The 14,377-nt window shown below is 36.4% G+C and overlaps 1 protein-coding gene across 1 annotated transcript in view; it reads left to right on the top strand.

Annotated features, from left to right (window-relative positions):
- LOC102006031 (zinc finger protein 14-like) overlaps positions 1 to 13,879 on the top strand; it is a 16,217-nt gene extending 2,338 nt beyond the window's left edge. Inside the window, exons 2-4 of the mRNA XM_013512775.1 lie at positions 8,161 to 8,287; positions 8,588 to 8,648; positions 10,357 to 13,879. Coding sequence (XP_013368229.1) covers positions 8,200 to 8,287; positions 8,588 to 8,648; positions 10,357 to 12,661 — 2,454 coding nt within the window. The 5' untranslated portion in view covers positions 8,161 to 8,199 and the 3' untranslated portion in view covers positions 12,662 to 13,879. The remainder of the gene's footprint in view (positions 1 to 8,160; positions 8,288 to 8,587; positions 8,649 to 10,356) is intronic.
- The last annotated feature ends 498 nt before the right edge of the window (positions 13,880 to 14,377 follow it).

Below are 14,377 nucleotides of genomic sequence, written 5' to 3'. Positions count from 1 at the left end.
ATCTGTGATCCATTTTGACTTGAGTTTGGTGCCTGGTGATAGACTTGGATGTATTTTCAGTCTTTGGCAGGTGATAAGCCACTTTTTCCAGTACCATTTATTAAAGAGGCTATCGTTCTTCCAGTGAGTTTGTTTGGCCCTTTTATCAAAGATGAGGTGGCTGAGTGTGTTTGTGATTGTGGCTGTTCCTTCCAGTCTGTTCCATTGATCCTCAGGTGTGTTTTTTAGCCAGTACCAGGTTGATTTTATTAAAGTAGCTTTGTAGTATAATTTCAGGTCAGGGATTGTAATTCCACCTGACTTGTCCTTGTTGTCCAGGATTGTTTTTACTATTCTGGGTGTCTTCTGGTTCCAGATGAATTTATGGCATGTTTTCTCGAGATCTGTGAGGTATACTAATTGTAGTTTAATTGGAATTGCATTGAATCTGTCCAATAATTTTGTGAGTATGGCCATTTCCACAATGTTGGTTCTTCCTATCCATGAGCAAGGAATATTTTTCCATTTATTGAAATCTTCTTCGATCTCTTCAGAGTACTGTAGTTTTCATTGAGTAGATCTTTTACTTCTTTTGTTAGATTGATTTTTAGATATTTTAATTTTTTGAATGCTATTGTGAAAGGTATGTCTTCCTTACCTTCTCTCTCAGTCTGTTTGTTGTTTGTGTATAGGAATGCTATTGATTTTTAGTTGTTGACTTTTCATCCAGCTACACTGCTGAATTTGTTGGTTAATTCAAGGAGTCTTCTTGTGGAGTTTTTGGGGTCTTCCATGTAAAGTATTATGTCATCTGCAAATAGTGGTAGTTTTACTTCTTCTTTTCATATCCTTATTCCTTCAGTCTCTCTCTTGTCTAATTGCTCTGGCTAATGGTTCCAGAACTATATTGAACAGGAGTGGTTACAGCGGACATCTTTGTCTTGTTCCTGATTTTAAAGTAAAGTCTTTCAGTTTTTGTCCATTTAGAATGATGTTGGCTGTTGGATTGTCATAGAGGACTTTGATCAGAGTGAGGTAAAAGCCATCTATTCCTATTTTCTCTAGAGTTTTTATCATGAATGCATGTTGGACCTTGTCAAGAGCTTTTTCTGCACTATTGAGATAATCATGTGGTTTTGGTCTTTGACTCTACTGATATGGCATATAACACTTACAGATTTGTGAATATTGAACCATCCCTGCATTCCTGGCATGAATCTGACATGATGTATGTTTTTCTTGATGATTTGCTGCATTCTATTTGCTAGTATTTTATTGACTATCTTTGCATCTATATTCATTCAGGAGATTGGTCTATAGTTCTCTTTCTTGGTTGGGTCTTTCTCTGGTTTTGGTATCAGTATGATGCTTGCCTCCAGAAATGAGTTAGGGAGAATTACTTCCTTTTCAATTTCAATGAAGAGTTTGAGGAGTGTTGATATTAAATCTTCTCTGAATTTCTTATAAAATTCTGCTGTGAATCCATCAGGGCCTGGGCTTTTCTTTGTCAGTAAGTTTTTAATCACATTTTCAATCTCATTGATTGATATTGAGTTGTTCAGGATTTTTATATCTTCTTGCCTCAACCTTGGTAATGCATACATATCTAGGAATCTGTCCATTTCTTCTGATTTTTCTATCCTATAGGTGTAAAGATTTTTAAAGTAGGTATTAAAGATCTTCTGAATTTCTATAGAATCTGTAGTGATTTCATCTTTTCATTCCTTACTGCCTGAATTTGAGTTCTTTCCTTCCTTTTTTTGATAAGGTTGGCTAGGGGTTTATAAATTTTATTTACTCTTTCAAAGAATCAAGTCTTTGATTCATTTATTTTTTATAGAGTTTTCTTTGTCTCAATTGTATTAATTGCCCTAATCTTTGTAATCTCCTCCCTTCTTTGGTCTTTGGGTTTGACTTGTTCTTCTTTTTCTAAAAGTTTTAGATGCAGCATTAGGCTATTTTTCTGTTCTCTTTCTGTTTTCCTTATGTATGAGTTCACCGCTATAAATTTCCCCATGAGGACTGCTTTCATTGCATCACACAGATTCTGGTAAGTTGTATTTACATTTTCATTTGTTTGTAGGTATTTTTAAATTTCTTCTGTGACCCAGTGATTGTTCAGGAGATTTTTGTTTAATTTCCAAGTGTTTATGGCATTTTTGGAGTTCCTTTGTCATTAATTTCCAATTTCTTTGCACTGTGGTCAGGTAATATGTATGGGATAATTTCACTTCTTTTGCATTTAGGTAGGTACGCTCTATGGTCTAGAATGTGATCTATTTTAGAGAAAGTCTCATGTGCAGCTGAGAAAAATGTGTATTCTGATGTGGGGTGGAACATTGTATATTCATCTACTAAGTCCATTTGTTCACAGCCTTGGTTCCGATGTGTTATTTCCTTGCTGATTTTTTTTTAGTTGACCTATCTCTTTGCGTCAGTGGGGTGTTGAGGTCCCCTGTTACATTAGTGTTATTAATTATATGGGTTTTCATGTCTGGTAAGATTTGTCTTATGTAGTTTGGTGCTCCGATACTTGGTGCATACATCTTTATCGTTGTTACATCACCCTCTTGCAGTTTTCCCCTGAGTAGTATATAGTGACCTTTATCCCTTTTGATTGGTGTCGGTTTGGAGTTTACATTGTCTTCAAACAGTATAACTACACCTGCTTTTTCCTGGGTACCTGTTGCAAGGAGGATTGTTTTCCATCCTTTAACTTTTCATCTATGGATTTCCTTTTGAGTAAAATGTGTTTCCTATATAGAGCATATTGTGGGGTTTGGTTTCTTAATCCACTGTGCCAGTCTCTTCCTTTTGACTTGTGAATTGAGGCCATTTACATTTATGGTTATAAGTGATATGTGTTGACTTACCATTATCATGTTATTTACTTGCTACTGGTTTCCTATTTTTTCTACCCATTTAATTGCCTGCTTTTCTTGGTGGTTCCTTTCCATTGTTGTTCTTGAAATTGTGGTCATATTTTTCTCTGTGTAGAATAGCTTTTAGTACTCTTCACAATGATGGTTTTGCATTCATGAAGGTGTTCAGTCGTTCTTTGTTATGGAAATATTTTATTTCTCCGTTGAATTTGAAGGAAAGTTTGGCAGGGTACATCAGTCTTGATTGGATGCTGTTTTATCTCAGGACCTGTAACACTTCACTCCAAGCTCTTCTCAGTTGAATGGTTTGTGTTGAGAAATCTGCTGTGATTCTGATGGGCTTTCCTTTATAGGTAATCTGTTTCTTTTCTCTAGCAGCTTTTAATATTTTGTTCTTTTGCTGGATATCTGGGATCTTGACTAGCATATGTCTGGGTGTAATTTTATTTTGGTTTTGGTTAGTTGGTGTTCTATATGCCTCATTTTCCTGTATGTCAGGTTCTGTTTCTATGCTTGGAAAATTTCCTACTTTTATTTCTGTAAATATTGTTTTTATGTTGTTCGTGTTGCCTCCTGCTGTTTCATTGACTCCTATAAGTCGTACATTATTCCTCTTTGCCTCATCTTGAGGCTATTGACTTGATTTTTTTTGATTCCTTGTTGATTTTAAGAAATTCTTTCTTTCACGATCATTAGCTGCCATGCTGTCTTCAAAATCTGAAATTCTATCTTTGGCTTCATTTAAGCAGTTTGGGCAGCTTTCAGTGGAAGTTTTGATGTCCTGGATATCTCTGAATCTGCTTCATGCGTTCTAATTCATTTCTATATTTTTCATTTAATGTTTCTGTCCATTGCCTATGTTCATCTATTTTTTGTATGTTCTTTTGATGTGCTGAGCAGTTCTTTCATTATTATTGTCATTTCAGTTTTTGCCTGAGAGATTATTTCTGATCTGATCTCTTCTGTGGCCTGATGGAGTTCTTCTTCACTTCCATGCAGTCATTTCAGCAATTTCAGGAGTGTGTTTACCAAGTTCTCCTATGTTGATGTCCCTTGGACTTGGTCTGAGACGGGTGGAGTTTTGAGATTGGATTTTAGTCCTTCATCTTTCATGTTGGATGTTGGTGGTAAACACTCAGTCCCTTTCCTTCCTGTCAGCCCAGCAAAGGTCACTAACCTCCCTAATTTTCCTGGTCATCAAACTTGCCCCTCAGTGGCTGCTGGGGTGTGTTGCTTAGTCTGGGTTCTTCCAGCAGATGGTGAAGTTTACCTAGCTCACACGCCAATCATGATGTCATCAGGTCACAGATAATCTGATCCAGTGCCCCTATCATACCCTACGAGTATGAACCAGAGTGGTCTGCACTGGTGGAATGATCACAGACCAGTTGGTCCTGTGACTCCAGGGAGTTCAGGGTGAAGGTATAGCCTAGATATGGACTGCAAGGTCTGCAGTTCGTGAACTGCCTGATTCTGTGTCTGCAAGCCTTTCATCACAAGCACAGGAGCCAGAGGTGGGCTGTGCTGGCAGTGATTACAGATTGCATGTGTTAGTGGGTTTGCGCATCCCTTGAGACAGTCTCCTGTGTGTCCTGGGTGCGTGGAGGGTGGAGACACAGACTGCAATGGCGGCCACCTTCTGGGATGCCTGCTCTGTTCCTGAGAAGTTGATGGGGGCGCTACCTGTTTCTCACAGCATTGAGCTGTGAACTGTGGTGTGAGCATATCACGGACCCCCTGATTCTGTGCCTGCTGGCCGCTCTGCCACTCACGGCATGCACAGTACTCACACATGGGCTGTGCTGGCAGAGATCAGGAACTGCCTGCTTCTGCGCTCCCACCCAGACATGAACCCTGGAACCCAGATGCGAATTGCAGCTTCAGCAGTTTCCTGGGCTGTCTGCTCTGGGGCTTCATGTGTCTCTGGGCACATGTGCGGGTGCCTCTCACAAACCCCAGTGTTAGTGGGCTTGTGGGTCCCTTGAGAGTCTCCTGTATGTCCCAGGTGCACAGAGGGTGGAGACCTTGAAATGTTTTTCAAAGTAGTATCTTCTAGATTTCAATAGTGTCTGTTGTGATTTCTGTTTTTTCACTTTTAATTGCATTGATATGAGTCTTTTCTCTTTTCCTTTTGGTAAGTCTCGCTAAGGACTTATCTATTTTGTTTATTCTGAGAACTAGCTCTTAGACTTGTGATATTTTGTCAATGTTTAGTCCCTATTTCATTGATTTAATCTTTATATTTTCTATGCGTATTTTTGCTTTTGTCCTATATTGCTATTCCTCAAGTATCTTCAGATTTCTCATAAGGATATGTAGTTGAACTTGCTCTGTTTTCTTAATATGAGTATTGATTGCAGTGACTATCCCTCTCAGGACTGTTTCCTAATGGCCCAAAGTGTACAGTGACTTGTATAGGCATTGCCTTTTACTTCCAAGAATGTTTACATTTCTACCTTGAATTTTTGTATAACCTATTGATTGTTTAGGAATATGTGATTAATGTTCCAGGTTCTTCTATCTTTTCTGTGATTTGTTCTGTCTTTGATTTCTATTTTCATTCTACAGTGTTCTAATGGTACATGTAGGGTGATTTTGTTTCATTTATTTGAGCAGGATTGGTGGACTAGTGTGTGTTCTATTTTGGAAACAGTACTATGTGCTTTGTGGGGTGGAATATACTGTAAATATCTATTAAGTGCGTATGGCCTAAGTGTGGTTCATCTCTGACATTTCTTAATGATTGTATATTAGTTTATCTTTTATATTCAGCAGTATGTTTTATGAAGATTTGTGCTCCAGTACTCAATGCATATTTATAAACATTATTGTTCTTGTTGCACTATTTTCTTAACTAGTATGTAGTGACTAGTTAAGAAAATACTTAACTAGTATGTAGTGACTTTTTCTTTTGTAATCGGCTTTAGCTTGGAGTTTACATTGTCTAAGATTAAAATTGCTAACCTTGCTTGTTTTAGGGGGCATAGTGCCTGAAATATCTTTTTTCATTCTTCAATTTTTAGTCTATACATGTTGTTTTGCATTAGATGATTTTTTTCAATACAATACACTGCCGGATTGTGTTTTCTATTCTTTTTTGGGGGAGGTTTGTACTGGGAATTGAACTCAGGACCTTGCACTTGCCAGGCAGGCACTGTGCCACTGAGCTACATCCCCAGCCTTGGATTGTGTTTTTCGGGGTTTTTGTTGTTGTATTTTCTCGTACCAGGAATCGAACTTACAGCCTCACGCCTGCCAGGCAGGCGCTGTGGCACTGAGCTAAATCCCCAGCCCCTGGATTGTGTTTTTTTGGATGCAATCTGCTAATCTGTCTTTTAATTGGAGAGTGGAGACCATTAATACTAGAATTATTACTGAGATATGTTGGTTAATTACTATCATCATATTCTTTCTCTGTCAGTGACTCCTTTTTTGTTATTCTTTTTCATTCACTTTTGTTGTTTTTTATTAATTGATCTTCCTTGTTGTTTTCATTTCATCTGAACTTTTAGCTATACAGACAGTACTCATTTAACAACAAAGTTGTGGTCCTATGAGTAGTTCATTAAATAAATTTGTCACTAAATGTGGAATTGTATAGAATGCGTACATTATAATATTCAAAACAGAGAAATGTTCAAAGGAAACTCCAAATTGGTGACTTTCCTTTTACTTGCATAACACTTACATAGAGTACTACTGTATATTACAGAATATAGAAAAAGTATACCATACAGAGAAAACACAGTGAGGCTCTATCAATAGGTGCAGGAATGTACCAAAAAGATGAATCATATGTCTGAGTGGTGGCTCAGAAGTCAGAAATGTGACTCTGTTGTAAATCCAAAAACTCATTAAGCCAGGTGGGTAATTAAACAAAGAATATCTGTATTGGCTTCAGTATTTCTGCCTGGGATATTCTTGCATATTTTCTAAAGTCATTCATATATCTCTTGAGCTGGTCTTTTTCATGAAATGCCCATATTTTTCCATCTATTTTGAAAGAGAGCTTTGCTGGGTCAGTTGAACTAGATTGGAAGTTATTCATTTTGAAGGCATGAAACATCACTCCAAGCTTTTGGGGCCTTTAAGGTTTGTGTTAAGAAGTTTGTTGTGATTGTAATTGGTTTGTCTTTATAGGTGATTTTTTTTTTTTTTTAAATCTCTGCTTTAAATTTTTGTTGTGATCTTTTTGGGCTATCTGGCAATGCAAAAAGTATATGCCTCAATGAGATTTTTTTTCATCATAGATTTTTGGTGTTCTCTAAGCCTCACTTCTATTTTTAACTTTTCTCATGTAAGAATTTTTCTACTATGGTTTCTATAAACATATTAATAATTTCATCTCTGTTATCTTCTAGTTTTCATGTTTTTCCAATTAGCTTTAGGTTGCTCTTCTTAGTGTTTTCCATTTCCTGCTTGGTGGCCTTCTTGTCCCTTTTTTGTGGTCTTTTTGAGTACTTCTGCAAAAGTTACCATTGCCCCTCAATTTCAGACTGAATAGTCAGTGTGGGGCACCCCGTGGGCTGTCCATATGAGCCATGGTGTATGGCTGGGAGGGGACACTCAGGCTCATCATCCTCCCTGGGTGAGGTGCATCACCCTAGCCTGTGGCTAGGAGCATGGCTTTCAGTTGGCTTTTCCATCCCCACATTTTCCTTTCTACACCGTAAAATGTTTATATTTCTGTGACTGATAAGTATTTCATGCCAGTGAGCTATAAGATAATATGTCTTCCTTAATCTAATTTCATAGTTAGACTTTTTCCAGTGAATACTGCAATACTTTCCATTAGTATTTTAAATTATCATTCATGAATTGTACTTTGTTTTTAATTACTTTTGTCTGTGGAGCCAGTGTCAAGTTTCAGAATGCTGTCTAAAGACAATCAGAGCAGGAAGGGATCTATTTCCTAAATAATGAGTTGAAAATAGATATATTTTCAGTCTTCTGTGATGGAAAGTCATTAGATATTCATCTACCCCAGTTCTTTTTACCCCTCGTCTGATCAAGTGGGCTCCTTCCCTGAAACATGCTTTCCATACAGAGTAGAAATAAAAGGATTAAATAGCAGGAGAACCGGTATTTCTGTTTTGGTGTTTCTTTAGCAGTGTATTAACATCTGACATCAAAATTCCTGTGTGACAAGTGTATGTGGATACAGACTAAGTGTTTGATGACCAAGGCAGGAACTAAACATTTATGGGACACAGCCTCATTTCAGCTTTTATGAATAGGTTTGAAATATTGTGTTATGAGTCTCACTCTTCTTCTGGGAAATATATTTCTGATTGTTTAGAAGGCAGTGACATTTGAGGATGTGGCTGTGAACTTCACCATGGAGGAGTGGGCTTTGTTGGATCCACCCCAGAAGAAGCTCTACAGAGATGTGATGTGGGAAAACTTTAGGAATGTGACTGCTATAGGTAAGGAAGCTATTACTTCTCATTTATGTAGTCAAAGAGCATTGGTTATTATTCATTACTGCAGTTCACCTTTTTGCAATATGGAAATATTTTTGTGAATCTTCTGGACATGGTCAAGTTAGACCATGAATGTAATCTTTTTCTTTGGGGGGCTGAGAATCAAACTCAGGACGTTGTGCTTGCTAGGTGGGCACTTGTGCCACTGAGCTATATCCCCAGCCCTAGCTCATGAACCTAAATAGAAGCTATAATTTTTATATAGTATAGTAACATCATTATGTTTCTTTTTCTATACTTTAGGAGAAAACTGGGATGACCAGCAAATTGAAGATGAGTATAAAAATTACAGGAAAATTCAAAGGTAATTTGTGTTCACAAGAATGTTTATCAAATGTCAGAAATATTAAAAATAAGCAAACAATACAAACAAGGCCATATTCAAAAAATATATGATAAGCCAAGCAAGGTGGTGTATGCCTGTAATACCATCACTTTGGTGACTGATGCAGGAAGATTGCCAGGAATTCAAGGCAAGTCTGAGCTTTATATTGAGTCTGAGGCTGGCCTGACCTGCATAAGGAGAACCTGTTTTAGAAATCAATCAAACAAATAAAGTAAATAAGGCCATTGTTCAAAATTCTTTAATCCCACAAAATTACTCCAAAGATGCATACATATTTACTATCTAGAATGTAACAATTAAATATTTAAAATAATTCAATATTGGAAATGTAGGGATTATAGATATTACATCACAAGTGATATTATCTAAAGCATAATAATCAACAAATTAGTTTCTGTGCTCAAATTATAAAACTTCTATAAAATTTTATTTATACATTGACTATAGGTACATATAAAAATTATGTTTAGTTGAGAGCTAAATGCAGGATATCTAGTTACATATACATATAATATCAAAAGACTGATTTCTTATCTAATTGTGTAAATAATGCTATATGGACTTAAATGTAGTATAAACATTGAGTTTTTGCAACATTGGTAACCTTGAGGAACTATTTAAAATCTAAATAAATACCCATGTTATATAAGAGCTATTTTCAAGCAATCTTTAAAACCATTTAGTCTATTTATTCCAAAACACCTTAGTAGGAGGTACTTCCCCAAAATGTTGGTAAGAATGTCATTGTATTATGACATCTATGGAAACATGTATAGAAGTTCCCCAAGAAACTAAAAATAGAAATTCCTTCTTATCTCACTGTACTTCTACTGGCTGTATTCCCCCAAACGTAAAGTAAGCGTATTACACTGACAAACCCATTTGTTTGTAGCAATAAAACTTACAGAAGTGAAGCCTGTAAACAGCCTAGATACCCAGTCACAGATGAGTAGAAAGGAAAAATGGGATAGCCTGGGCAAGATGGAGTACACTGGGAAGCTGAGGCACATTTATGCTCATCCTGGGCAACTTAATGACTGATAAGATTCAGTTACATAATAAAAGATAAATAACTGAGAATGTAGCTCAGTGACAAACTCCTGGATTCAGTCTCCAGCACTGTTAACCGTGTGGTGTATGTATATAATGAAATGTTATTCAGCCATAAAGGGGGATCAGATGATGTCATTTGTCAAAAAATGCATTGTTCTTGAGCTCATGTTGTATTAAATAAGATAAACTCAGAAAATTCAGTATCATGTGTTGAATTTTGTATGAGAAATGGATGATGTGAATTGAGAAGTAAAAAAACTGGAGAAATGGTATAAAAGAGGGAGGCAGACATTTTGGAGAGAATAAAGATGCTTAGAGAGAGGGGAAAGAGAAGAGTTCTGGAGGAAAAGGACATGAAAAATAATGGATGTATTATATGACTATGTACCACTTGTTCAAAATAAAAGTAACCATTATATACTGCAAATATATCACTTCTAAACCCCAAATGAATACTGTTTTGGTAAAAGCTGGTTCTAAGGCATCATTTAGATGTACAGTAAATTCATGATCAAATATGGTTAGAAGGCGTCCAATCAGATTTCCTCCAGGTAAAACATTTATATAAAGACACTTTTCAATTTGGTTGTTTTGTTATTTTTTTCTTTGACAGAAATGCAGAGGTAGATGAATGCTATCAATGTAAATTATGGTATCAACGTGCAGAGATACTTTTTATGGCTCCTGACACAAATGTGCACATGAAACTGCTTGGTACAAAGCCAGGTGAAAGCCTTGCATGTGGAAAGCCACTGGTTGGTCATTCATCACCAACCATGCCCATCATGCATAACACTGGCTTCAATTCATATGAGCTTCATGGATTTGAAAAGAAGCTATCTACCTGTAGTAGACATGGGAAAATCTCCATGGACTTGCAGTCTTTTCAGAAACATGCAAAGACAAATTCTGAAGAAAAACCACATGGATATAAGAAATGTGGAAAATCCTACTCTGATTACAGTGAAGGAAATAATGATAAAGAGAAATCCTTTGTCTATAATCAAGAGGTGAGAGCCTTCAGTACACCTAACTATGTTCAAATCCAGGACAGAAATCATGGTAGGGTGAACACTTGTGTATGTATACAATGTTGTAAAGGTTTGAATTCTCACCATGATATTCAGAAACATGAAAGAACTCACACTGGATCAAAATCCTATGTATATCAATACTGTTGGAAATCCTTAAATAATAGCACATCATTAGGTAATCATGAAATAACTCACACTGGGGGACAACCCTGTGTATGTAAGCAATGTGGGAAAGATTTCTGCATACAGAATCCTTGTCAAAGTCATGAACAAACTCACACTGGGGAGAAACCCTATGTATGCAAGCAATGTGGAAAAGCTTTCAGAACACACAGTGTATGTAAAACACATGAAAGAATTCACACTGGGGAGAAACCCTATGTCTGTAAGCAATGTAGGAAAGCTTTTGGCACACAAAGTCATTGCCAGAGACATGAACTAACTCACAGTGGGGAGAAACCATATGTATGTAAGCAGTGTGGGAAAGCTTTTGGCACACAGAGTCATTGTCAGAGACATGAACTAACTCATACTGGGGAGAAACCCTATGTATGTAACCAATGTGGGAAAGCTTTCAGTACACACAGTGTATGTAAAATACATGAAAGAATTCACACTGGTGAGAAACCCTATATATGTAAGCAATGTGGGAAAGCTTTCAGGACACAGAGTCTTTATAAAATACATGAACGAACTCACACTGGGGAGAAACCCTATGTATGTAAGCAATGTGGGAAAGGTTTCAGCAGGCGCAGTCAATGTAAAATACATGAAAGAATTCACACTGGGGAGAAACCCTATGTATGTAAGCAATGTGGGAAAGTTTTCACCACACACAGATGTTGTCAAGAACATAAAAGGACTCATACTGGGGAGAAACCCTACATATGTAAGCAATGTGGCAAAGCTTTCAGCAAACATGATTCTTATCAAAGACATGAAAGGACCCACACTGGGGAGAAACCCTATGTATGTAACCAATGTGGGAAGGCTTTCAGCACACGTAGTGTATATAAAATACATGAAAGGACTCACACTGGGGAGAAACCCTATGTATGTAACCAATGTGGGAAAGCTTTCAGCAGGCACAGTCAATGTAAAATACATGAAAGAATTCACACTGGGGAGAAACCTTATGCATGTAAACAATGTGGGAAAGCTTTCAGTACGTATGGTAATTGTCAAAAACATGAAAGGTCTCACACTTGGGAGAAACCCTACAAATGTAAGCAATGTGGGAAAGCTTTCAGCACACACAGTTACTGTCAAAGACATGAACGAACTCATACTGGGGATAAACCCTATGTATGTAAGCAATGTGGGAAAGCTTTCATTACACAGAATCATTGTCAGAGACATGAACTAACTCACAGTGGGGAAAAACCCTATGTATGTAAACAATGTAGGAAAGCTTTCAGCACACACAGTTCTTGTCAAAGACATGAAAGGACCCACACTGGGGAGAAGCCCTATGTATGTAACCAATGTGGTAAATCTTTTGGCACACACAGTGTATGTAAAATACATGAAAGAACTCACACTGGGGAGAAACCCTATGTATGTAAGCAATGTGGGAAAGGTTTCAGCAGGCAGAGTCAATGTAAAATACATGAAAGAATTCACACTGGGGAGAAACCCTATGTATGTAAGCAATGTGGGAAAGCATTCACCACACACAGATATTGTCAAGAACATGAAAGGACTCATACTTGTGAGAAACCCTACTTATGTAAACAGTGTGGGAAATCTTTCAGCACACACAGTTATTGTCGAAGACATGAACGAGCTCACACTGGGGAGAAACCTTATGCCTGCAAAAAATGTGGGAAGGCTTTTACCAGACACAGTATTTGTCAAAGACATGAAAGGAATCACACAGTGTAGAGACCTTGTATATGTAAGCAATATGGAAAAGCCATCAGTTACTTTAGTAATCATTATAGACATTAAAATATTGAAGAGAGGAAGTTAACTCTGAATATGTGGTTGCTTGCACTGATGTGAAAGTATGGTACATAGAAGACTTCATGTGCAATATTAAAAAATCTTTTAGTACATAGGTATTATTACATACCTGAAAGAATTCATAGGACAGAGATCTGCATCATATATGAACAATGTGGGAAATGTTTTATTATTCTTAGTACATTCAAGTTTGTGAAAGAATTCACATGAGAGGGAAGCCATACATATGCAATAAATATAGGAATCCATCCCATTTTTCCTCATGCCTTGAAAATCATGAAAGAATCCCCACTGAAGAGAAAGCCTATATAATGTGTGAAAGCCTTCTATGATTCTCATCAGAAAAAAATGTACAAACTGAAAATGAGATTTAGCATAAATACTGAATGTGTGAAAGTTAGGAATTAGAGTGGCAGAGACAGAGAGGTGTGTTAGGAATGACAACTGTTTCAAAGCACACATGCAGAGACAGTGTTCCTCCAATGTATTTATGGATTAATGTACTGATAAGGTTGGAAATTGCATAATAATGTTAAATTCAAAATAACAGCACCTTGCATCCAAGTCTTAAGTACATGGCCTTCAAGGGACATTTTACATGCAAACCACTTGCCTCAGTTGAATGGGAAAGTTAAATTTATTCATAAAATGAAATTTTATGGAGTTTTAAAAGAAAAATCCTTCTTTTATGACAGTGTAGATTAAACAAGAGGTCATTACATGAAATATGCCACACATAGTCAAATTAAATCTTCATCATTTGTTTTTAGCAACAATTGAAAACTTGAAAAAAGCAGAGATTTTAGTGGTGATTGCCATGTGTATGGGTGGGGAAGTTGAGAGACATTATGAGAAAGCACAGTGTTTCTTTGGTAGAGTACAAAATGACCTAGATCCCATAGTGACTACAGTGATTGCTACAGTGCCTCATAGCATTACAGTTTGCTAGAAGTTGTTTTTAGTGTTTTGTTCTTATACCCAAAAGGTAATTGTCTTAGGTGATGCAAATGTTACCCATGAAGAATGTGGTAATTTCACAATATAAACAGCAACAGATTGCTCTGTACACTTTCAGTATATGATTTTTGTTATTTTTTTGTTTAATAAAATGAATACAATTAAGTTTAGCAAAAATAACATGACTGGTTTCATGATGTGTCCACAGAAACTTTCCTTCACTTTTTTAAACAGACAAAAATAAACAATGAAATAGAGTTTCAAAACAGGTTAGCGGGAGAGTTACAATAATTAATACATTATATATTATTGTCTCTGTAGTAGTTATTCAGAGTACAAGATATAGGCGTGATACTATATTTTTTTCTGAAAATATTCAGTTTTATTTGGTCCAAAGCTTGTGGTTTATTGTTAAACTGAAAGTATTCAGTAGTCTAAGTACACTTATAGTTGGTTCATTGGAAATGTAAATAGTTATTTGAGGATATAATTTGGAAAATATTGACATTATCATGAGTTCATTTCAACCCATTTTGATAAATTTTTTATATATCTCCTCAGAAAACTCAACATTTTAAAAGCACTTAAACTTGTTTTTCTGATTTTATAAATCACTTAACTTTGTTTCCAAGGTATATCCATTTTCCTCCCAGTGTCTTGAATATATCCTTCTTTATA

Source organism: Chinchilla lanigera, unplaced genomic scaffold, assembly GCF_000276665.1.
Source record: "Chinchilla lanigera isolate Chin_1 unplaced genomic scaffold, ChiLan1.0 scaffold00016, whole genome shotgun sequence".
Lineage (NCBI taxonomy): Eukaryota > Metazoa > Chordata > Mammalia > Rodentia > Chinchillidae > Chinchilla > Chinchilla lanigera.
The sequence above is the reverse complement of the archived record's forward strand: the minus strand, read 5'-3'. Positions and strand labels throughout refer to the sequence as shown.